Below are 27124 nucleotides of genomic sequence, written 5' to 3'. Positions count from 1 at the left end.
TTGTGAAGCAGAAACTATTGCCATGCAAGTGTAACACCTATACGCATCTAAAATGTGAACAAAACACCCGGATTACATTGTGTACCTCCCACAATGCATAATGCTTGACTACAATGGGGCCCTTAGTAAGAGGAGGTCCAGTACTGAGCTACTTCCCTTGATCCCTGTGACTCAGTTATAGCAGTTTTCCTGCAGTCACCAGTAGGGGCAGCTCACTGCATACAGATCAATGCAGTTACTATGGAATTCAATATTATTTGTGTAAATCTATATGCAGCGAGCTCCCCCTAGTGGTGACTGCATGCAGTCAGAATGTTAATGTGTGTTGCGTTTGTTTTTTTAATGGCGTTTTTTATGGGTTTTTTTGGGTTTTCTTTAGAATAAATCATGTGTTGCAAAGATGAATCATGCTTTTTTGCCTGAACAAACGCCATTCAAAATGTGTATGTGAAGAAAGCCTTAAAGGGGTATTCCGGTTACAACAAGTTACCCACTATCCGTAGAGAAGGGGGTAACTTGCTGTTCGGTGGGTGTCCGACAGCTGGGACCCACATCATTTACGAGCGCTGTACTCGGCTATCTCCGACGCTCCCATAGAGAATGAAAGGAGCGGCAGTTTGCATGAGCGACCTGCCGCTCCATTCAAACTAGCCGTACGGGACCCACGTTCTCGTAAACGGTAGGGGTCCCAGCTGTCAGATACCCACGGATCAGCAAGTTACCGCTTAGCCTACGGATAGTGGGTAACTTGTTGTAACTGGAATACCCATTTAATTTATTATTATCTGATGGGTGCTAGATTATCAGATATGCTCGATTATTGGCGGCCATAGAAAAATATATATAATGTACTTGGAAGGATAGAAAGCCTCAAAGGAGACAGCCCAAAATAAATGGTGCCCAATAAAAACATATGCAACATATAGAAAATACTGAATTGAAGAATTGTGGATAATATGTAAGAAAAGCCGCCAACCTACATGAGGATTTCATGTAACATTGTAAAATGAAAACAGTCTATAATGGATGCATGAAAGTGACATAGAAATAGTAAACCTGATCCTTTTGGGAAATAAAAATAAAACACAATACTAGTGATAAAAGCAAAAGACATCATCAGTCTCCAGACAGCGAGAGGTCTGTTACACGCTCCAAAGAAAAGTGACAGCAAAACTGCTGCAGTCAGGCTCTCTATATCTCTATATCTTATTATTTGCCAAACAGAAAGCGATGAAGCCTTCCAATTGTGTTATGTATGACTGCTATAGTATTCTATATGATGTGCTGTCACATTCATTCCCTAGTATAGGAGATTTTTAGATATCATTACTTTTAAAGTGACAAGCAGTAAAATAAACTGGTGATGTTCTCGAGCATATTATATGCGGCCAACAAACCCTGATTGTACAGATACATTATAGTAAGAAAGAAGCACGGACATAATGGCTGACGAGGGGTCTATAAAGGTGAATTAGTGTTATCAGATATCATGGTTTATTGGACATTCAGAAAAGTAAAACCCATTTCAATTAAGTGCACCCGTGGGCCCTTGAAGATCAATAAAATTGTGACACTTCTTTATGTCCCTCCCAACACCAAATATCTATTCTCAGGATAAAACTTTGTTTGAGTCGTTGTGTCTGGTGATGGGCTTGATTAGGCTTCGTTCACATTTGCGTCAGGGCTCTGTTCATGGGTTCAGTCGGAGCTTTACGTCAGGGGAACCCATGAACGGAACCCTGACTGAAACATATGGAAACCATAGATTTCCATTTGCATCACCATTGACTTCAATGGTGACAGATCCGGTGCAAATGGTTTCCGTTTGTCACCGTTGTTTAAGGGTTCTGTCGTTTTGACGTAATCAATACGTGCATTCCACTATTGTAAAAAAAACAACTGCATCTCCTTTGCTTTCTTTACGGGTCTCTAAAGTTAAAGTTATCATGCAAATGGAAAACTTAACTTCCTCTTTGACTGATGCATATGATACATTTTATAAAATATGGTATCTCTGGATGGAGTTCAAGAAATCCTGTATTAAATCCTGCTGCGGGGTCCTCAGGTTGAGGCTAACATGGCTTACCATATGGTACTGGGGGAAAAAAATATTTTTTTTTCTCTCTCACTACTTTTAGTCGGAATTGTAAGATAGAGTATAAATATAACTACATTTGTATTGATTGTTATTCAATTCCTGACCTCACGTTTGTTGTGGGCTTTTGCTTGATTATTATCGCTATTGCTATATAAAAATAAAAAATTAAATAAAGAATAAAAAAAATAAAAAATAAGTATACTAGCCACTAGACAAACAGACAGATAGATTATAAGTAGATGTAGCGATCTGTGACTAGCTCAAATCATGTATACAGGGACGGACTGGGCCACCGGAGGACCGGAGGATCCTCCAGTGGGCCCAGCTCCGACCAATGAAATGGTTGCCCCCTGCTGGTGGTGGACGAATCATCATCTCCGCGGCAATGGGAGTCAGCCGGGCCGGGAGATGATAGCGCCTGTCTTTCTTCCTTGCTGCATACCGATACGTGCGGCTCTAAACACCGCTTTTAAGCATAGCACTGGTTGGCTGATCTTCAGCCAATCAGTGCTATGCTTGTTTTTGCTCCACCCCCCGGCTCAACTGCTCAAGTCGGTGCAGATTGGTGCCGCATAGGAGTCAGGAGGGGCTACATTTCCTTCAGTAGGTGATTCATCAGCATATTTTCTCTATAAATGCCTGCAGAGTGCCCTGCTCTGAAGGGGTGGGCCTCAAGCAGTGTATGCCCCCCCCCACAAACCCCCAGTCCACTACAACCCCGCTCCCCCCACAAATTCCCAGCTCACTACAACCCCCCCTCCCCCAACAATCCCCAGCCCAATACAAACCCCCATCCCCCCCCCCACAAGCCCACCAGCACACTACAACCCCCCTCCCCCACAACAAATTTCGTACAATGGTTGACCTCAGGGAATTCCGGGCTGAAAAACCTGGACCAAATTGTGGTGCAGTTTTTCGCCTGGAATGTTCGCTGCGGAAAGCTGCAGAATTAGCCGGCCTGCTGGGATAAAGTTTCATCCCATGTAACCACTGTTACAGCCTGTGATTGGCTGCAGCGGTCACATGGGATGGCACATCATCCCAGGAGACCAGCCTATAGAACGTCACAGGTAAGTATAAGGTTTTTTTTTTTTCTAAGTTGTGATTTTTGCGGCGTAATCACTGCCATTCCGCTTCAAAAGTCACAACACTTGACTGTTTTTCTCATTGAATTCAAAGGGGATCTAAAATCTGCAACAAACTATCGGTGATTCCGCAAACACAATTGTCATGCTGCGGCTTAAAAGAAATGCACTGTGGGTTAAGTTGTGTGAGGGATCTCTGCATATCATGTATGCAGCGTGTGGATGGGATTTTAAATCTCATCCACTCTTCTGATACTGTATTATGCTGCAGATTTTCTGAAACTAAATATGTTACGGAAAATGTGCAGTATTTACGCTACATGTGGACTAGCCCCTAAGGCGCTCTATATTATCATCCACAAACAGACTGAGCACCCATACACAACTTGGTGGGAAAGTGGGCCCTCAGTCAGCAAATTGGCGATATGGAGCTCCCTTGAAGGTGTTGTCCAGGCATGGGGCGGTTTTTCATACAGCCCCTGTAAGTAGTGTTCAGGGGTGGCCTCCTCTCACGTTCCATCGACCCCACGGATGCAGGACTTATTTGGTGCAGGTCAGAAGCACAATATACTGCAATATATTAGTATTGTAGTTTATTGTGTAAGCGATCGCTGGTTTAATTCCCCTAGGGAAACTAGTTTAAAAAAGTTAAAGACAATTAAATAAAAGTTTTCTTTCATAAAAAATAAAATATTAAACCTTAAAAAAAACAAAAAACTTTTCCTATTTTCCCCCTAAAGCAATGTAAAAAACCAACAAGCATTTACATAACTGGTATCACCGTAAAAGTCTGAACTACTTAAAAAAAAAACCGCCAAAATTCTCATGTACCACGAAATAGTACCAATAAACACTACAGATCGTCCTGCAAAAAATAAGCCCTCAAACTGTTCAATCGAAGTAAAAATAAAACTTCAGTCTCTCAGAACGTGGCGACAATACTATTTTTTATTTATAACAATTAGTTTTTTCCCTGTAAAAGTAATAAAAATAAAAAAACTATATAAATTTGGTATCGCCGTAATCGTATATTGACCCGTAGAATAAAGTTAGCATGTAATTTTTACTACACGTTGAACACCGTAAAAACAAAACCTCACAAAAATGGATGAATTGCTGTTGTTTTTTGCCATTCCACCCCACAAATATTTTTTTTCCATTTTCCCAGTACATTACATGGTACAATAATAATAATATGGTGCTTTAAAAATCTACAATTCGGCCCGCAAAAAACAAGCCCTCAAACGGCTGTATTGACAGAAAAATAAAAAAGTTATGGCTTTTGGAAGGTGGGAAGGAAAAAAACGAAAGTGAAAATCCAAAAAATGGCTGCAGAGGGAAGGGGTAAATTATCCGGTAATGCTTCATTTTGGCTCCATGAGAATTTCTGTTATATCTTAATTTTCAACTGGAGTGCTGCCTCTCCTTTCTACTTGTGTAAAATTAAAGTTACACCACCAGATGCCACCCCCACAAATCTGATTTGAATTCATTTTGGGGTCTGGTGTTTGATGTCATTCTACATTTCCTACATATGTAGCTGATAGTGTGTGTGTGGTACCATTGTTTGTGTTTTGTGCAACCCCTTAGATTTTATTCCTAAATTGGCCTCTTGGAACAGCATGTCACATTAGATGGATAGCTAGTGAGCAGAGCTTGAAGGGGTGAAGATCGCGCCAGTGCAGACTTCAGCAGAGAAAAAAAACTTTAAAAAGTGAGTAAAACTTGTTTTGGCGCAGTGCACCCGCATCTCTCCTCCACAGGGCCGTCCTTTAGGCAGAGCAAGCGGGACCCATGCTCTGGGCTGCACACCTGCGCCTCCACATCGATGTACAAACCCTCCATGCTCCTGAGTTAGGTCCCCTTCGGCTACGGGTGCAGTGCTGGGATTTGATGCCGTTGAGCGTCAGAACGTTGTATACGCGGTGCAGATGAGTCAAGAGAGAGACTCTAGGAACAGGGAGGTTGAGTATATGGATACTGACTGCTGGAGCCCTGGATCTAAGCCTATTGTGTGTTCACGAAATTAATAAATTAAACAGACAACATGTGGTCACCCCTACAAATCCTCAACTAATGCCTTGCCTGGCAACCTGGTGACTGGTCTTCCCTAAAACAAGCTGTCCATTTGACTATTTATTTACTAGTTTATTCTAGCACAGTGAATGGTAAAAGGTTTTATGCTGTTTTATTGCGCAACAATATAAGCATGTTTTACTGCACAATTAAGAGTGGTCTTGTATTATAGAAAAAATATATGGAAAAAAATCCTCCAGCTCACCTTGTCACAAGAAGGGTATGGAAGTCAGCACACGGATCCTCTTGTCGGCACACGCAAGAGATACAGCAGAAACAGTCATGGCTTATGATTACTAATCATAAGCCATGACTAAGGACCTAGCGAGGGTCTGAAACGCGTAGGCTACCGCCTATCTCCTTTTTTCTCTCTGTACCTTGGACTATACCTACCTGTCACTAACATTTGTTTGTAGCCTCTTTGCTTCGATTTTAACCAAGACTCATTAAAACTTGGAAATAGATTCCCGTTTTAACAGAATTTGCACTATCAGCGCTGGTTCCAACTCCCCTGTTTCTGCTGGTCTTGTATTATGTCTATATAGCTAATGGGTGGGCCCCAAGAATGATTTTCTCTGGTGGGCCCAAGGTGCTCCAGTCCGACACTGACTGTATATGTTATCTGTGGGTTTACATAGGGCTGCAGGTCTTTCTGAGCTAATATTAGTTCAGTCCATTATTATACTGCACAAATCAAACAAGTAAATAACACATTAAATTGATAAATTTGTAATAAATATATATGTTGTAACTTCGTAGAACATTCTTTTAAAATTCTAAACATATATACAATATTTTATTATAGGAATATATTAGGCTATAAGACTTCATACACTGTAGAAATTGCTCTCACAAAACGTTTAATATTTTTTAAGTTACTTTCTTTCATTTAACAAGCTGCAGTGTTGTTGCTATGAGACGTTACCAAACTGCCAAGGAAGGGAATTTTTTGTCTCTAAGAGGTTATAATTCTGTTGTGAGGTTAAAAAAGTCACGTCTCACTGTGCCCCAGGAAAAGGCTCTTCGCCCCAGTGGAAAATGAGAGTTATTGCAAAGGCAAATGAGAAAAACTGTGCATTTCACCTCAGCACTCGTCTTTCTTCACATCAATACTGCAGAATCTCAGGGGCATCAGTGGAACATATTGAGCTCTTTCTTTTTTTTCTTTTTTTACATAGTGATCTCGTGGAAAATGTGATTATTTTTGTTGTGCCAGTTTCAGAAACCGTAAATAGCAACGATATGAGCTGGACCTACACATTAGATAAAGGTAGTTTATATATCTTTCAGCCAACAACCGGCACCCCTGATATTAGGGTGTGCCAAAAGAAAGAACCACAAAGGGCACCATCTAACAAAAAGGCTGACCCTCCACCCCTATGGAGACAGAAGCCTCATATCTTGGGGTAAAACAATAGAAAGTCCAACATGGCTGATCCAATTTTCTCACAAGAGAGTATGCATCAAGGTGTCAGGTAGCCCGCCATATATATTAGATCGGAGAGCTCTAGCCACAGTAATGTAACAAATGTATGCAGGGAGGTGGGGCTTTACTAAAAAATTGTTTTAGGATACATTCACATTTGCGTTGGAGGTTCCATCGCAAATTTGAAAGGAAAAATAGCACTGCATGCAGCAATGTCCGTCAGGTGCAGGTAGTATCCATCATGCGATGGATCCGGCCATGTATTGTGATTTCCATTATAAATGGTAAACCACGACGCAAAGGGGAACATAGCCTGACTCACTTACTGGTATAAGGCTAGGGCCAAATGCCGATTTTGTTTGCGCAACGCGATGTTCGCAAGGTCGCATTATGTTTCAGTAAGTTATGCTTGCGAATGTGGTCACATTACATCGGCATTTTTTTTCATTTTGAATGTTACAAAGAATACATAGCATGCCATTCACAAACAAATTGCACCATAAAATAGGCGCACGAAAGCAAGTCGCAGACAAATTTTTTGTCCTGAGACCTATGTGTGACATGAGACCCTAGTAACCCTAGTCGTATTCTTACTATTACTATTTTTTTCTACTGTGGAACCATGCTATACATGACCCATGCTATTATGGTTTCATAAAATAAGTGCTCCCAAATATTTCAACGCACTTTATATCACATAGAGACTGGAGCTTACACAATATAATGGCAGATATCTGTGAACTTAATCCTTCTTTTTATCATATAAAAGGGAGAGGCAGATATTGAGTATCTTTAATCAACAAAGTGGACTATGATGTCTAACTGGTAAAGTAAGGGGGTCCAAGATCAGGCAGGTATCCTAGTGCATCAATCTGACTTTCATTATTAATGTACTGTATAAATATTTATATTTGATGATGACTTGGTGCATCTATCTATCTCTTATCTATCTATCTATCTATCTATCTATCTATCTATCTATCTATCTATCTATCTATCTATCTATCTATCTATCTATCTATCTATCTATCTATCTATCTATCTCTTATCTATCTATCTATCTATCTATCTATCTATCTATCTATCTATCTCATATCTATCTCATATCTATCTCATATCTATCTATCTATCTATCTATCTATCTATCTATCTATCTATCTATCTATCTATCTATCTATCTATCTATCTATCTATCTATCTATCTATCTATCTATCTATCTATCTATCTATCTCATATCTATCTATCTAATATCTATCTATCTATCTATCTATCTATCTATCTATCTATCTATCTATCTATCTATCTATCTATCTATCTATCTATCTATCTATCTCATATCTATCTATCTATCTATCTATCTATCTATCTATCTATCTATCTATCTATCTATCTATCTATCTATCTATCTCATATCTATCTATCTATCTATCTATCTATCTCTCTATCTATCTATCTATCTATCTCATATCTATCTATCTATCTATCTATCTATCTATCTATCTATCTATCTATCTATCTATCTATCTATCTATCTATCTATCTATCTATCTATCAATCTATCTATCTATCAATCTATCTATCTATCTATCTATCTATCTATCTATCAATCAATCAATCAATCTATCTATCTATCTATCTATCTATCTATCTATCTATCTATCTATCTATCTATCTATCTATCTATCTATCTATCTATCTATCTATCTATCTATCTATCCATCCATCCATCCATCCATCTATCTATCTATCTATCTATCTATCTAACAGATATAGCATAGACATCTCGTCATAGAGTATCACAAAAACATTTTTTGAAATTTAAAATTAAACTTAAAAAAATATTCTATCTATTCCTCAAATATAAGCAAACATTTATAGATGATATAGCAACAACACATTCTTACACTGCAACACTACTTCACGCTATGCCATATTCCTACCATACTTTAAAGTTAAAAAAAAATCCTGCTGTGTGACCAGAATGATGTAGAACATGATACTGTGAATTTTTATCTCCTCCTCTCAGCTTTCCATATCTGAGACTTTGTATCTGTATAAGGCTATAGTTTGCATTTGATGCCTAAACTGCTTTTTACCAATTTTATGCCTTTTTTGAATAAGAAAAACCTTTCCATCTGCAACGCAACTGGGCTTATATCTAAAAACAACATGTTGCCCATAAATTGCCACGTTTAAAGCCCAAGATCACCAACTGCTTTCTCATTCTCTTGCTATTTCTATTTCGGTTTAACATTAATCATCAGAGCCACTGTCTGTGGATAATGCAATGGGTTAATAATAAATACATTGTTTTTTATTCAATTTTTTACAATATCTCAGACATTTAGCTTGAACTACAGTAAATACGCTTTGTTATTCTATTGTAAGTTACCAGAGGTGAAAGAGTAAATCACATCTATGCAGCCAAATAGGCAGGAATTGCTTGAAATTGTCCCTCATCTGATCCATAATTTACTGTATTTTCCATTCTCTGACATATCTATGGTCTCACAGGATACTGAGGTCAACATTCAATGAAGGAGAGAGATGGTCTCATTGGCCGGAATATTTTAAATGCCAAAAGGACATTCAGCCTTTTATAATACATCCCACACTTTGTAGATTCCCTAACTCTACATTATTTTAATTTTCTTTAAAGGTTTAGCAGAAGGAGTAAACAGTATTCCCTTTAAGCTGTATACTAATGACGATCAATGAGCCTAATAACTGTTCTCTCTGCAGGGTTTGGTATCTTTAACTCTATTATTTCCAGAGAAAACCGTTTAGCTGGAACAGTGGGCATAATAGTAAAACACAATTCTAAAGAAATTCTATGCTAAAAAAGGTGAGGGAAGATAAAGTGAAAAATCGCTAGGCATGTAAATTTGTAACATATGTTAAAGGAACACTCCAGGCAAAACAGATACACTGTATTATGCTGAGTGCAGAACCTCAGGGGCGGAGCCTGACACAGGGATTCAGAGAATAACAAAATGAGAATACCTATGTAATGCACCGCCTCCTCAGGCCCTGCACTAGACATGACGGTATGTAAATTCTGCCCGTTCTGTTCATTTAAAACCTTTGCAATTAATTTTATTTTTGTTGTTCAATGCATTTAAAATGACAAATGAAGATATAGTATACATCACCTATGCAGAACTATATGCTTCCACAGTAATAGACTGCAAACAAACTCTTTATAGTCTGATCCTACAGTCGTACAGTGGAAAACCAACTGCAACGGAATCATTACCATTGAAATAAATCAAGGGTAATGCAAACAGAAGCTATAGTTTCCATTCGGCTTTCCGTTCATCGCTTCCTCCGACGGAAAGGTTGAATGGAACCGATGAACGGAAACCAAACGCTGATGTGAATGGGCCCTATAACTAAAGGAAATACATTGAAAATAAATGCATAGACTAACCCATACACTAATAACAATTTGTTAACTTAAATATATATTATGCAAATACATATTTCACTCTTAGCAATAAGAGCCTGATACTACTAGAAATGATAGAATGTAGTATCAATATTATCATGATCATACTTTAGAATGTTAGACATACCTGTCCCAGCTCCTTTGGTAAACAATTGCTCAGCAGCTATATTACCTAAAAGAAATAAAAATAAAATATATTGGTAAATATATAGGTGAAAGTCTCAAGAATATGACAGATCTGATTAAATATAGCCTTGAATTAAATATTACATAATGGACCACTTGCATAATATCTAATAATACCTTGTTGAATACATACATTCATGGATTCTGGATCATTTAAATATGGGTTCTAAGAAATATTTAGACAGTATATTTTTTGTAAGAGGTAACTATTTTTGGGTTGAACCACTCAATGGACAATTCAGGGGGCTCATAAAGTTTAAAAAATAGTCAAAATGTGCTGATAACCAGTATGTGGATAATTTCTGCAGGAAGCAAATTTTTTTTTCTTTAGTTACATTTTTTGATCTTCAAGTGTAAAGAATAATGTAAATAGCTACAACAAACAGGTATATAAATATGGTATGTATATATATATATATATATATATATATATATATATATAGGGGGTATTCTATTTTTGACAATATCTATTTGTTAGGAGTGTCCCAAGAATTTAGCTAATTGAGCGCTGTCTCATTAATGGGACACTCAGCGATTAGCTATAACGGAACCTGTGGAGGAACTGAGCAGCAAGTGTTCAATTCCCCTGCAGTTCCACCACAGGGAAATCAACGGGTTGTCTTCCAAAGACAAAGAGATTGATGCAGGTTGCAAATTATGGACTCGTCGCTAATAATTTAGATTGTCTGAATATTTTTATTTTTTTTACCATACAATCCCTCTAAGCAGCTAAGCATTTGCTATTTTTTTTAGCATTGTAATATGGGCACTGTTGTACTTTAGTGCTAATTTACGTAAAAACACATACAATTATACCGATAGATTTCCTTATATATTTTTATACATGGTTATGGAATATATTTAGTGTTATTTCCCGAAATGCGTGCATGGGACTAGATATGTTTATTACAAAGCTATATTCTAGTGAGTTACCTAGTACTCCTGTGATATCTTCGTGGTGATCCCAAATTATTATTTTTTTTACTGGGTGCTTATCCAAAAAATGATGATGTAGACATAGGGACTTGTGCTGGTGCACCATATAGGAAAAAAATATTTATCAGGCCTGCTTCACATCTGCGTTAGAGGCACCATTAGGGGTATCCATCGCTAGTTCTGCACTACTGTTTCCGATAAAACCATGGACACCCCAATGGAACCTATTAAAGTCAATGGGTTCGGTCGACCGACGGTGGTGTCCACGGTGCAATGGATCCAGCGCATCCGGTTATTCCCTTGTTCTGCTCCTCTGATAGAGCAGTACAACAGAATACCGAATGCAGCTGTGAACAAGGCCCTAGGTGGCCTATAGATTATACTTCAGCCTGAAGTAAAAGCAAAAAATAAATATTATGGTGCTCATGTATAAAGTACAAGCAAAATAGTGGATCAATTGTTCATATGAACCTGTCACATCTCCCTATTTTTTAACCTGCACTAGAAAAGTAATATACCATCTGATCAGTTCTTACAGGCACTTTCTCTACTATTTTCTATACATGAAGCTCAATACCTGGATATCATCCTGGGCAGAGTACCCAACATGTTTGAAAATGGCTTGCCTGAATAGTTATGACAAATTCTGCAAAAACGATGATAGAACATATCACAGAGAAATTTAAGAAGTGGAATCCATGAGCTAGGAGCCCCATTAATTTACAGGATGATGGAGATGAAGGTCACCAAAACTGACAACGCCATAAGTTAATACAACAAATCGCGATCGATCTCTGTCTTACGCTGTGATCTGGGCTGGGCATTTGCCTTGACCTGTAACCTGAGCTGGCCTTCTATTGATGGGATAAGTATTGCCAATATCTGCACTCACAATGAACAAAAAATTCCAACACATAGATATTTGTTTTTTTTGGAGGGTGACATCGTCTTCCTTGTCACAAGAAAACAAGTGAACAAAATCTGATGTTAGGGATGACATAAACAACTAGTGTATGGTCAGCTTAAGCTTAGTGCCATTAATGTGAATCGGTCTGTTATGTAGAGATTTCCAGGAACGTAAATCTCCGAATAGTGATAAAAAAAGGTTTGCACCCCATCCATGTGGTCTTATGACTTGTCAAATGATTATTTTTTAATGGATTTTCCCTTAAAAAAAACTGTTTTTAGAGTAATGAGCTTGTCTACCTCCGAGGAAGTACTGTAGTAAAAGATAGATTGCAGGCACAATAAAGATACTTATCTTTTCATCTACCTGATAAACATTAATATCCAATCAAAAGTACAAACAAAGGCAAGAAAATAATTGCCAAATTAAATTTGATTTGAGATATAGTATGAAAAGTAAAGGATACAAGTTTGGTAGACAATCAAACACAAATTACCGGCATTTTTCCTGTTAAGGATATGAGATACCTTAATATGCTCAATTACCTAATTACAGCCTAAAATGTTTTCTTCCAGTGATTCATGCTGCAATTATTGTGGAAAAATGTTCTACAAATATACACAAAGATGGATAACAGCACGCTGGTGGTGAAAAAGACTGCTTGTCAATAAAGAGACAGCACTGTTTTTCGTTAAATTCTTCTCTACCCCCAGAAATTTGATGTTTTTAATGTTGTAAACCATACAATACTATCATATCAATTGGTATTACAGTGAAATGCCACCAGGCACCAGCATTATTGCCCTGCACACCTCAAAGGTACAGTAAAGGCAGAAGTCACTGTAGAAAAGGCAACATTTAGGGAAGTGAGGCATCCCCTGACTAAGGGTCCTCTTACATGACCCGACATGGGCCATGTAGCCGGGCGCCGATTGCTCCTTTCACGAGGAGGTATGTTTGGAGATGAGCAATCATTACTACGATCACTCGTTGTGATACATTTCTATCATGTTGGCAGCACATCTCCCTGTCTACTCACGGAGAAGCACTGCCAAAAACGATAATATTTATTGCAGCATAGACAATAGAATCAACCGATGAATGAGCATTTGCAGACCACTCACATTTTTTTATTTTTTTTTGCAAGCTCTGCATTTTAAAGTGGTTGTCCACTTTTGGCAAACCTTTTTTGTTACAGCTAGCCTGCTGATTAGTGAACAGCTATAATCTGTGTGGGACCCGGCATCATGTGTTTAATCCTTCTGCAGCACCACCACAGGTAAGAGGAAGAATTACACAGTCCTCAATTAAATCAATGGAATGTCTGTGTGAAGCACAGACATGCCGGGTCCTCCAAAGATAGCGACACTCTTTGTAGGCGCTCTCCCCTCTGGTTATTAAATAAATGTTCTGATTTACAGACTCTTTTAACTCAGAATTCCCTAAAAGGGTATTTGAAAATGGATTTTCTTAAACAGACAACCTCTTTAACATTAAGGAGTGTTCTAAATTAACTAAGAGGTTCTGGCACTCGCCTAAATTTTCAATGCTCAGATTGCCCCTGCCGTCCCCTTCTCATGATTTGCGGCATTGAGGCTGAAATCCGGAGCACAATCCCCAAGCTCCCAGCACTGTAATTGTCTTTGTGAGTGGGGTTTCCCCCATTACAACCCCCATGTATGTTCATTGATCCTTTCCTTTATTCATTTCTTTTTATATTTGATAATCTTAAAGATCAGCTAAACAGAGAGAACTACATATAATGACATTTCATCTCTGAGACCTGTGAGTGCAGATAACTACAGACATGGATGACATTTTCATCATAACTACCCTGATTTCAAGAGGAGCATTAGTCAATAATAGTCAATTTGCATTCCTGAGGCCACATGCAATGTTATATTGCACAAAACTCCAGGTATCCGTAGTAAAATTGCTTTGAGGTTATCTTCTGAAAATCATTCCACTCAATTATTTTATTGCTTACAAAGCTTAGTGCTGAAACGTTGCCAGAACATCTTATATAAAGGCATAAATATTTAAACAGCTCTACAGCCGATCCATGCATGCCCTATTGTCTGTTACATTGTCCATATTTATTAACTCTGTAAACCTTAATGCACAATAGTAATAGTAGCAAGTCAACTGATTACATCATTGTCCTCTAATAGCTCATGATTTGCTTTTCAAGGTTAAAAAGATAAAAATGATGATCTGACTTTAGTGTTAATGGTGTTCCGAATTTTGTACTGCTAAAGTTTTTGAAAAGTGTTTTTACGGTACTTTCTTGAACTTGTAGACAACTTAATGATCGAAACATAATAGATGAAATACCACAGAAGAAGATTACCTAAACTAAGTTTGGGTGGTCATCAGTGTTCCCTCTCTGCTGTGTGCTCTGGAAAGGAAAGAGTTAAAACTACATACGTACTAATAAGATCAGCAAGCCTAATAACAGTGCTGCCTGTCCGCAGGGTGTGGTATATGTAGTTCTATCATTTTCTAAGCGCTGAGCTCAGAGTGAACAGTGGTGGTCATTAAAGGGATTTTCCAATTTCAGCCAAAGTAATACAATTTTTTTGTTTGATTAAAAGTTGTGACATTTTCTAAAGTACTTTTGTGGTAATTCCTCACAGTTTTCAAGATCTCTGCTTTTTGTTATTCAGTAGGAACATTCATTGTTTACTTCTAGTGGATAAAATTCTGTCCATGGTCATGTGATGGACACACAGGTGCTGGGATCATTAGGAAACACAGATCTGATACACATAGTGTAAAACTGTAACGAGCCGTGCACCTGTATGTCCATCACATGACCATGGACAGAAATGTATCCACTGAAAGTAAAAAAAATAATGTTCCTACTGAATAACAACAAGCAGAGATCTTGAAAACTGTGAGGAATTAATACAGAAAGCATTTTGGAAACTGTATAACTTTTATTTATACAAAAATAGTATTAATTTGCTGAAAGTGGACAACCCCTTTAATGAAAGAAGAAATGTCAGAAACATACACTTTATTCTCCTTCATTGTATTCATATTCTCTTCAATCCTAAAGCTAACCGAGGAGCATCATTTTCTTCTTTACATTCTAAGTTTCCCACTTATCATGCAAGCAACATTTATCCGAAGCCAGTAGGACAGCTACTCTGTGACAATAAAGTGGACAATGAGGTCCTACCATGAAGATGATATTGATGTCTTGAGTTTTTGAAAGTATCACACTAGGAATGCTTTTAATTGCAAATCCAGAAATACAGAGCACCATTGGACCAAGATGTTAACCTATGAAATATACTAGTTAAAATGCCAAATTATGTCAAACAGTGCATAGTACAAAGATCTACTGAGCACAAAAGCTAAGCGAGGACAGGGGCTCGTCAGTAGACCAGCACCCTCTAAGTTGTGAGAAGCCAGGTGCAGACTGAGAGTGGTCCTGGCTACAGGCAAGAATGGTTATAGGTCCCATACCAACCACCATTGTTATATATACTTCTGCTACCACAATATAAAAATAAAGATAAATTAAATCACAAAACAAATGTATGTTATACACACAATATTATGGCAGTTGCAGTCAGTTAAACAAACTGTACATAAAATAGTGTTTCACACCTTAAAACAAAAAACTTTTCTCCAAAATATGCTTCTTTACAACACTATAACACATTTCTTTCTAAAATAAAGTGTTACCCATAAGCAATTATACACCTTCAACCAATGCCCCATCTTCACATAGCAGCTCATGTAGATAAATGTGTGCAAACCACCAATTTGCCTCACACTAACTTGCTTTTTCAGAATAGAATAGTATATATATATATATATATATATATATATATATATATATATATATATATATACACATACACTCTCACAATCTGTGAATAATGCTGTTAAGGATATTGCTTTACTTTAAGTTAATGATAACGTTGACTTTAATCAAGCCCGTTTTTATTTAACAAATCCACAGATTTAATTGAACTTCTTTAGAAACAAATACACATACAAAAAATAAAATAACAAAACAACAATGACTAATGTATGGGTCTATAATCTATTATTTAAAATAACAGTTAAATATATATAGAAATAAATAATATTTTTAGTAAAATGGAAGACATGCTGAGTCTTGTAGAGGTTTAAATGCAGTGCCCAACAAATAGCTTCATGACCTTGATTACTGGGACCATGAAAGGTTCATATATAATATATGTGAATAAGGTATAAATGTTCCTCAATGTGAATGTCCACGTTTTATCGTCATGTTGCTTTTAGGTTCAACATGCTGGACTGATTAATTTCTTAATATATCTTTATAGCGGTCAGAGTTCCGTTTTTCTGATACAGAGCTCCTAATCTAAATAATAAATTGAGTTGAATGTATGAACAGTATGCAGTAATATCCTAAGCTCACACTAGGGACGGCTGAAGGCAGGCAGGATGTTATCATTTAACTCTATGAATATGCAGAGGATTTGGAGCTCTGTATCAGAAAAGAAAATCTCTCACCACTATAACGAAATATTAAAGAAGGCCTCCAGTGGAAACACAACTTTCCTTGTCTGCATTCCTCACCTGACTGTATACCAGTGACTGTATACCACTCTCTTTATTTATTTTATGTATCCTGTACTTACTTTTTGAACTGCTGCCTTGTCTGTGCTTTACAAAGGCCTCCATCTAGATTCTTAGATTTCCACAGCTTTCTCTTCCTTTCTGCTTTGCTATCAATCCCATGATGCTTCAGCACAGCATCATATGACCAGCTAAAAACCATACCATTTCTGCATGCTGGGGGACACTGTGATCATCATTATAAATAAGGGCTCAGTCTGCCCAATACCAACCTCAAACCAATGTGCCCAAACATCATTTATATTTAATAACTGGTTAGTGCAATGAGGAGTGTAGGAACTTGTGTAAGGCCCAAATCTGCAGCGAAGTAGGGATCATGTTTGATTCTGGATACATATTAGTCATAGCTTACTGAAAGGTCTAGAAGCAAACGTGTGAGGTGTAATTCTTTATTGTATGCATATTTTGGTCGAATGCTTAGTCTTTTCACTGTGCTCACAGAACGTATCCCTTAGCCTGAGGAAGGACAAAGTGCAAATCTGAAATGTGTTGTATACAGTGTCTGTAAAAAAGAACTTGACGTCACACTTTTGCTCTGGGCTGTTCAGCATGCTGTAACTAATAGCCTTTCCAGAATGAAGTATAGTTAATGTTTCATTGATGATCTAGCCTGGGTCTTCGTTTTCTTCACTTCAGGACCACAAATTTTGACCTGTCATATAGAAACTGCAAATTTCTAGTGGTTAGGGCTGTTTCCTTGCACCACTAGAATGTCAGGTTTAAATTCAACCAAAGGCAATATCTACATGTATGTTCTCCCTGTGTTTGCATGGGTTTCCTTCAGGTTCTACAATTTCAAAAAATATAGGTACAATGGCCTTAGTGTATGTGGAAGAGGAAATTAGATAGTTAGACCATTTGGGACAGGTCTTAACAGTTACTATTTGCCTTTGAGCAACAAAAAAAACCAATTCTACATCACTTAAAATACAACTTTTATTAGTAACATTCTAATAATAGATGAAGTCAAAGTTAAAATGCACGACCATCTACTATAAGCATTCATATAGCCATTCGGGCTATTATAGTATTTATATCTATCTCGGCCAAGATCCAATAGTGTTCTAGCCAACTATCATGTGGATTAGTGTGACTGCAGATCATACCATACCGTATAGATTGCCTAGGAGATGTGTTTGCTAAAAAAAATAAGAAGTCTCTACAAGCCCTCCACCCCAACAATTTTCGCCAATACAACAACGTCCTCAAGGGGTAATAGGGCTTATGACATAAATAGAAAATAATAAATAAGGTGAATTACTGTGGACTTTTTACCAGTGTTGGACCGAATCTAGCATTTGCCTTTTTATCCTCAATCTTCTAAAAAATATTTTACAAAATCTAACTTGAACTAAAAGTACCAGTATCACAATGTACTGACCAGAAAGGCGCTTAACTGACCATATTGCAAATTCCATCACTGTGTGCTAAGTAAGAGCTTCGGCATCAAAACCATTCAGAACCTAACGAACATTATGAGACATTATCACAAGTAGTTGACGAAGAAATATGTGAAAAATTTCAAGATTAAATTAGATTTATACTATACACTTCAGTAAATGTCAGAAAGATTTTACCATTTTATGACTGTCACATAGTACATTATGTTGATGTGAAAAGAGTATATTTAACGGCTCCTGCGTCTCTGCTCTGGAAATGGAGAATAAGATAATGAAAACAGATACAAATTGGTAAAGACGCAGTTTAGGACTTGTTAAAATATTAGGATTTTCCTCATTTACTCTCACTTTGATACGGTCATGGTGCTGACCTAGTGTGGATATATTCTAAACTAGAAATTGTGCCCCCATATAATGTTATGATCGTCCCCTCTTTGAGATTGGCAGCAGATCTGTAAGGGCAAAGCCCCACGTGGCGGAATTGCTCTGGAATTCCGCTGCGGACACTCCGCAGCGTTAATCCGCAGCGGACCCGTTTCTCCATTGCCTTCCACTTCTTTTTAGTAGGCTTCGTTTAGACGAGGCGGAAAATTCCGCTGCGGAGCATAGGCTGTGGTGCGGAATTTGGTGTCCGCAGCATACAATGGATGTTGCGGACCTGTGGCGGACTGGTTGCGGACTCATTGCGGAAGTTCTCCATTGACTTCAATGGAGATTCTAAATTCTGCAATGAAGTCCGCAGATGTCATGTACATGTTATGTGTGCTGCGGATGCGTATTGGTTTTTTAACATGACATTTCTTCATTCTGGCTGGACCTATGTATTTCTAGGTCTACAGCCAGACTGAGGAAGTCAATGGGGCTCCCGTAATTACGGGTGACTACGTGTGTGTGCACCCATAATTACAGGTGACTACGTGTGTGCACCCATAATTACGGGTGACTACGTGTGTGCACCCATAATTACGGGTGACTACGTGTGTGCACCCGTAATTATGGGAGCGTTGCTATGCGACGTCAGTAAATAGTCACTGTCCAGGGTGCTGAAAGAGTTAAGCGATCGGCAGTAACTGTTTCAGCACCCTGGACAGTGACTATCGATCACAATATACATCAACCTGTAAAAAAAAAAGAAGTTCATACTTACCGAGAACTCCCTGCTTCTTTCTCCAGTCCGGCTTCCCAGGATGACGTTTCAGTCTAAGTGACGGCTGCAGCCAATCACAGGCTGCAGCGGTCATATGGACTGCCGCGTCATCCAGGGAGGTCGGGCTGGATGCCGAAAGAGGGACGCGTCACCAAGACAACGGCCGGTAAGTATGAAATTATTTTACTTTCACTAGGGAAAGTGCTGTCCCTTCTCACTATCCTGCACTGATAGAGAGAAGGGAAGTACTTTCACCTCAATACGCAACGGCCAGTCCGCATCAATTTACTGCACATTTTGGGCAGATCCGCCACAAAATCTGCAACGCAGATTCTGTGCGGCATTGATGCGGACAGTTGCGGAAGAAAACCGCCACGTGGGGCCATGCCCTAAATGTAGAATAGGAGTAGTAGTTGGTAAAACTTCCCATCTTATGCGTCCCACACCAGTGGTGTGCCTATTGCCCACACTCCTACTAGAATTCTTTAATATGGAAAATAATTTTAAAACTATTACAAAGTGTTAGTAAATAAAACGAAATATGGTTTGCAGTTAAACACATACTCAAAGGAAAGGAGCAAATTCAAAATGGAATACTACCAATTTAGTGCTGGTTGGCACTCTCTTCCCCAGGGGCGTAGCTAGGGCAGACTACAAGGGCAGGGATGGTGCCAACAACCACTTTGCCTTGGCGTGGATATTTAGATAGAGGGATGGAGACAGCAAACTGAACCTTTTCCCCAGGTGAATGAAATTCTATCTACGGCTCTGCTCCTCTCTCACTGTACTATGATGGCAGTGTACTGTTTCTCAACTCCTACAGTGTAGTTGGTCATGGGACAGAGTCAGGTATAAGAGGGGGCAGGGAGTTCAGTACTAGCCCTTCCCAAATATCACTTATGAAATAGGGAGTTGGTACTATTGGGAGATATGTAAAGTTCTGGGCCCTTTCCTTAAGAGGCCATTAAAGGCCATGTAAACCTTTGAAAGGCATTTCTTTTAAATAAAAACGTCAATCAGTGTGATTGGTGCAACTTTATAAATAGTTTCTATTAAAAATTATTTTTACTTTTTGAGATATAGCTACTTTGTATCCTGTATATAGAGCAGCTGTATAGTTCGCTATGACCTGAATCCGTCTGGCGGGTTCAATGTCAGTGGGTCCTGCGTGTGTCTGATACACAGGATCCACCTGTAATCGATCACATCTAAGATATAAACTTAGATGTGATAGATTACAGGTGGATTCTGCATGTCAGATACACGCAGGACCCGCTGTCACTGAATCTTTCAGTCCCGTGGATCTGACGGGAACAGGATTTAGCAAACGATACAGCTGCTCTGTATACAGGATACAAAGCAGCTATATCTCAAAAAGTAAAAAGAGTTTTTAATAAAAACAATTTATAAAGTTGCAACAAACACACTGGCTGACATGTTTTTTTAAAGAAAAAAATGCCTTTCAAAGGTTTACATAGCGACATGATGATTTTCTACGCATCTATTGCAAATACACAATCAATCAGTGAATTAGCAATTTGCATATTCACTGTTTTCGAATTTGCATTGTAAATTAAAAATGCAATTCTTAGATGACTGACTAAGGACAACTGGAAACACAATGTACTTTTTTTTCCCAGTTGTAGTCATTAAAATGTGAAACAAGTTCCTATTTCTAGTATTAAATGATATTGCCTATGTTAAGTTTGCTGAAAAAGTTTGTAAAGTAGAATTTGTTCATGGCAAGCCTCTAGGGCTCACACAGAAATGACGCATGTGTCATTGTACCTGATACACTCAAAAGGTATCATAGGAAAAGCAGAGATGTGCTTAAAGAAATGTGTTTCTTCATAATGCACTGCAATTTCAGATATGAATCACATACTCAATGTACTGTACATACCAAAATCTTGTTTTTAGCATTCAATATTTATGGCTGGCCACACATGGCTTGATTCTGGCTAGGGAAGGTAGACTGGACGGGGGACTGGTTGAGTATTGTATAATGGGTTTGTGGTAGATATTGAGCAATGTCAATTTTTACACATTTTTCAATAGGCTATAGTGTTCCTTTCCTTCTCTAAATTTTCACCGTGTTACAAAAATTACCTGTGCTCCTGGTATTGTCTAATTCCTATGCCTGGTCGCTGCTCTGGGTGTCTACTGATGCCATCCAAGTTCGCCTCCTGGTTCTGGCTGAGATCATCTTCATCTCTGTCACTCTGGTGTTGCCACGTCTGGGCCTGTTGGCCCTTCTCTTTGTTTATGGACTGTCCGGTTTCCCCATTACCTGTTTCTGCATCCCTGTCCTTGTGTTGTTGTCACTGCTGCTTCCGGCTGCCAACTGGTTCACGTCCAAGGATCCACTACTCAAGTTAATAAATTATGCTGCTTTATCCTGAAATCTGCTTTTCTATTCCTGTATCCTGTCTGTTGTTAATAAAGCGACTTTACAGACAGTGAGTAGTGGACAAGAGGATAGAACAGGTCCGACCACCTACCGGCCATCAGAACACTTGTATTTCATTTATCATTGTATTACATGGGTTAAATAGTTGCACCATCAGGGCAACCCCTGTTGATATGCTCTATTAGGCCATATGGATTTCTTAGAGAGGATCCCTCGCTCAGGAACCTTATCTATGAGCCTAAACAGAAATCCACTGAATGTCAGCAGCTCCTGCTCTAGAGGACCAGACCCGTCCATGTATTACATGGACGGCCATTTATTTAAAAAGCCCGTCATATAAAACTTCCTACAGTCAGAACTTTCCCTGGCAACAACAGCCGATCACCAGGGGATTTAGATGCTGGACTCACAATATTTTTGTGGCTATACTGTCCCATAACTTTAAATGATCATAAATTAAAATATAAGTGAATTTCTTTTCTGCGGTCTAGTGACAGATAAAGGCTTTCTATAATTTTTTGCACGGGTCCAGTAGATGTACTGGTTGTCTTATTTACCTGATAAATGCTTACAACTGTAGTATAGTAAGAAACACGACAATTGTGTTCACTCAACTATAAAGAATGTCGAAGGAAAGCAGTCACTAATGCAATAATACAACTTATATAAACATTACCGATTAACATTTGCACATTATGTATTGTCAATGAGATTACAATGGAGCGTGTCAGATTTTCTTCAACACACAGCCAAGTACCTATCTATATGGCCGACTGCAAACGTTCTGAAAGGTCTTTAATTTTCTTATGACACACTGTATAAAATAAATGATCTGTGACAAAGCAGCATTTCACGTTATAAGTAGCTACTAACTTCTAAACATTCATATATATTTATTCCCTAATCAGTTTGTTGACATATTATAGTTGCGGAAAGAAATGTATTACTTTAGAAAGTCAGTCTACAATATATTGCAGCATTATAGACATTTTAAAAACATAGCCCCACATTATAACAAATAAAAGGTTTGCCCAGTTTCAGAAAAGTAATGTTTTTCTTTGTATAATTAAAAGTTATGCAATTTTCCAATATACTTTCTGTACTACTTCCTCACCGTTTTCAAGATCTCTGCTTGTTGTTATTCAGTAGGAATTCAATGTTTACTTCCAGTGGATAAAATTCTATCCATGGTCATGTGATGATGACACCGGTGTGCGGCTCGTTACAATTACAGTATGTGTATCAGAGAAGTGATTCCTAAGGGCATATTCAGAAGTGGCGGAATTGCTGTTGAATTCCGCTGCGGACAGTACGCAATGGAAATCCACAGCAGCCGTTTTCTATTGGTTTCTATACAGGGTGGGCCATTTATATTGATACACCTAAATAAAATGGGAATGGTTGGTGATATTAACTTCCTCTTTGTGGCACATTAGTATATGGGAGGGGGAAACTTTTCAAGCTGGGTGTTGACCATGGCGGCCATTTTGAAGTCGGACATTTTGTATCCAACTTTAGTTTTTTCAATGGGAAGAGGGTAATGTGACACATCAAACTTATCGAGAATTTCACAAGAAAAACAATGGTGTGCTTGGTTTTAACGTTACTTTATTCTTTCATCAGTTATTTACACGTTTCTGACCACTTAATATGTGTTCAAAGTGCTGCCCATTGTGTTGGATTGTCAATGCAACCCTCTTCTCCCACTCTTCACACACTGATAGCAACACCACAGAAGAAATGCTAGCACAGGCTTCCAGTATCCGTAGTTTCAGTTGCTGCACATCTCGTATCTTCACAGCATAGACAATTGCCTTCAGATGACCCCAAAGATAAAAGTCTAAGGGGGTCAGATCGGGAGACCTAGGGGGCCATTCAACTGGCCCACGACGACCAATCCACTTTCCAGGAAACTGTTCATCTAGGAATGCTCGGACCTGACACCCATAATGTGGTGGTGCATCATCTTGCTGGAAAAACTCAGGGAACGTGCCAGCTTCAGTGCATATAGAGGGAAACACATCATCATGTAGCAATTTCAGATATCCCGTGGCCTTGAGGTTTCCATTGATGAAGAATGGCCCCACTATCTTTGTACCCCATATACCACACCATACCATCAATTTTTGTGTTCCAACAGTCTTAGAGGGATCTATCCAATGTGGGTTAGTGTCAGACCAATAGCGGTGGTTTTGTTTGTTAACTTCACCATTCACATAAAAGTTTGCCTCATCACTGAACAAAATGTTCTGTGTAAACTGAGGGTCCTGTTCCAATTTTTGTTTTGCCCATTCTGCAAATTCAGTGCGCCGATCTGGGTCATCCTCGTTGAGATGCTGCGAGTGCTACGCTGTGGGCTCTTGCTGTATGAAGCTAGGACAGCCACTGATGTTTCTTCATTAGTGACAGTTTTCATGCGTCCACATTTGGGCAAATCCAACACTGAACCAGTTTCACGAAACTTGGCAAGCAGTTTGCAAACTGTAGCATGGGAGATGGGTGGTCTCGTAGGGTGTCTTGCATTGAAATCTGCTGCAATGACCCGGGTACTGCGTTCACCAGACATCAACACAATTTCTATCCGCTCCTCACGTGTTAACCTCTGCGACATGTCAATGGCTGTAAACAAAGAGAATCTTGTAAATAACTAATGAAAGAATAAAGTAACGTTAAAACCAAGCACACCATTGTTTTTCTTGTGAAATTCTCGATAAGTTTGAAGTGTCACATGACCCTCTTCCCATTGAAAAAACTAAAGTTGGATACAAAATGGCAGACTTCAAAATGGCCGCCATGGTCAACACCCAGCTTGAAAAGTTTCCCCCCTCCCATATACTAATGTGCCACAAACAGGAAGTTAATATCACCAACCATTCCCATTTTATTTAGGTGTATCCATATAAATGGCCCACCCTGTACTTCTTTTAAAAATTTATTTCTGCAGCTTGCATGGCCGCCAGCGGAGAAGCAGATGATTTTCACTGCGGATTTCAGCTTTTGCAATGCAAAGGCTGAAATCTTCGGCAAGTCCGCTGTGATATCCGCAACATCTGAATTACCTGTCAAATATGCAAATGTTGCTGCAGATTCGTTGCAGATTCGTTGCGTAATTGTCGCGATTTTGCAGCAACACTTACAGTGGAAAAATTCTGCCACGGCTGAACGTGCCCCAAGTAATCCCAGCACCTGTGTGTCCACTGCATGACCATGGGCAGAATTTTATTCACTGAAAGTAAACAATGAATGATTTTACTGAATAACAACAAGTAGAGAGTTTGAAAATCAGGAGGAATTAATACAGATAGTACATTGGAAAATTGTATAAATTTAAATTATACAAAAAATAACATCAATTTGCTTATAGTGGACAACCAATTTAAAATGTAATTTCATCTGAAAATGTGATTCCTAACCCATATCCAGCTTAAAGAGGCGTGGTAAGATTAAAGGGAATGTGTTGCCAGAAAAACATGTTTTGTTTTTTTTAATTAAACATTTAGTGTGTAGGTGATTAAACATTGTTCAAATTTTTTTTTTTTTTTTCACGAGTCAGGAAATATTATAAATTAGATTCTAATTTATAATATTTCCCATTGCTGGTCACTAGATGGAGCTATTCCCAAAATTGCAGCATTGCAAAATTGGGTAAAAAGCCCTCGCTCTAGTGAGCTCTCAGCATCCCCCCCTCCTTTATCCTGGCTAGTGCCGGGATAAACGAGGGGTTTGAACGGTCTAACCTCCTACACTGTGTGTCGCCATTTTTTGAGCTAACACACAGTGTAGTAGGTTTACATACAGTAGTAAACGTACACAAACACGAACATACATTGAAATCTCTTACCTGCTCCTGCCGCCGCGGCTCCCTCCGGCCCGTCCGCTCCGTCTGCTGCCGCTGGTCCAAGTGCACAAGTCCGGAAGCCGCGACCGGAAGTAGTAATCTTACTGTCCGGCCGCGACTTCCGGTCCACAGGAAAATGGCGCCGGACGGCGCCAATTTCAAATTGGACTGTGTGGGAGCGGCGCATGCGCAGTTCCCACACAGACGGCGTACACAGAAGTGGATGGGACGGGACCCGTTCGCAGTCCCTATGGGACTGTGGCTGCCGTATTCCATGTCTGTATGTGTCGTTAATCGACACATACAGAAATGGAACAAAAAATGGCAGCCCCCATAGGGAAGAAAAAGTGTAAAAATAAGAAAAAGTAAAACACAAACACACAAATAAATATAAACGTTTTTAATAAAGCACTAACATCTTTAACATATTTAAAAAAAAATTGTGATGACACTGTTCCTTTAAAGAGGCTCTGTCACCAGATTTTGCAACCCCTATCTCTTATTACAGCAGATCGGCGCTGCAATGTAGATAAGAGTAACGTTTTTATTTTTAAAAAACGAGCATTTTTGGCCAAGTTATGACCATTTTTGTATTTATGCAAATGAGGCTTGCTAAAGTCCAACTGGGCGTGTTTAAAGTAAAAGTCCAACTGGGCGTGTCTTGTGTGTGTTACATCTGGGCGTGTTTACTTCTTTTACTAGCTGGGCGTTCTGACGAGAAGTATCATCCACTTCTCTTCAGAACGCCCAGCTTCTGGCAGTGCAGACACAGCGTGTTCTCGAGAGATCACGCTGTGACGTCACTCACTTCCTGCCCCAGGTCCTGCATCGTGTCGGACGAGCGAGGACACATCGGCACCAGAGGCTACAGTTGATTCTGCAGCAGCATCGGCGTTTGCAGGTAAGTCGATGTAGCTACTTCTAATCGATGAGGGGGTACTTATATGGGTTGTTCCCAGATCAACATTCATCACCTATTTACGGGATAGGAGATAAATGTCTGATCGATCGGGGACCCCACCGCTGGAACCCACCACATATCACCGATACCGAGCCCCCTGTTCTTCCTCACAGCACCCCACACAGTAAGTAGGAGCTTGAACAGAGCGTTGGTCGAGCATCCCCCCTGCTGCTCCATTCAATGTCTATAGGGAAGATGAAAAAAGCTGAGCGCTGTACTCGGCTGCCTCAATAAATCCCATAGACTTTAAAATAAATGTAGTTATCTCAGAAGATGATATTGACAAAAGCCGTAATAATTTACCATAAGAATTGTTAAAGAAATTGATTTAAGTGGAACAATAGGAGTTTGAGGGCTCTATAGACCCAATGAAAGAAGATGATAATGATTCTAGAGGCCGAATGTCAGAAGATGCTATCAACATAAGCCATGGTGATCTACCATGAGCATTGTTACAGAGATTGATGGATATTTGAATATTACACTAGAAATTTCATACCCAATGTCATCCATAGACCCAATGATGATGATAATGGCTCTATAGGCAAAATGTCAGAATATGTT

The 27124-nt window shown here is 38.9% G+C and overlaps 1 protein-coding gene across 12 annotated transcripts in view; it reads right to left on the bottom strand.

Moving 5' to 3' along the window:
* NRXN1 (neurexin 1) overlaps positions 1–27124 on the bottom strand; it is a 1175924-nt gene that overhangs the window by 831702 nt on the left and 317098 nt on the right. For all 12 annotated transcript variants that reach the window (XM_075863167.1, XM_075863168.1, XM_075863178.1 and 9 more), the window contains one exon: positions 10262–10306. In XM_075863167.1, the coding sequence (XP_075719282.1) occupies positions 10262–10306 (45 nt within the window). The remainder of the gene's footprint in view (positions 1–10261; positions 10307–27124) is intronic.

This window comes from Rhinoderma darwinii, chromosome 4, assembly GCF_050947455.1.
Source record: "Rhinoderma darwinii isolate aRhiDar2 chromosome 4, aRhiDar2.hap1, whole genome shotgun sequence".
Lineage (NCBI taxonomy): Eukaryota > Metazoa > Chordata > Amphibia > Anura > Rhinodermatidae > Rhinoderma > Rhinoderma darwinii.
This window is presented reverse-complemented; position numbering and strand designations above follow the sequence as displayed.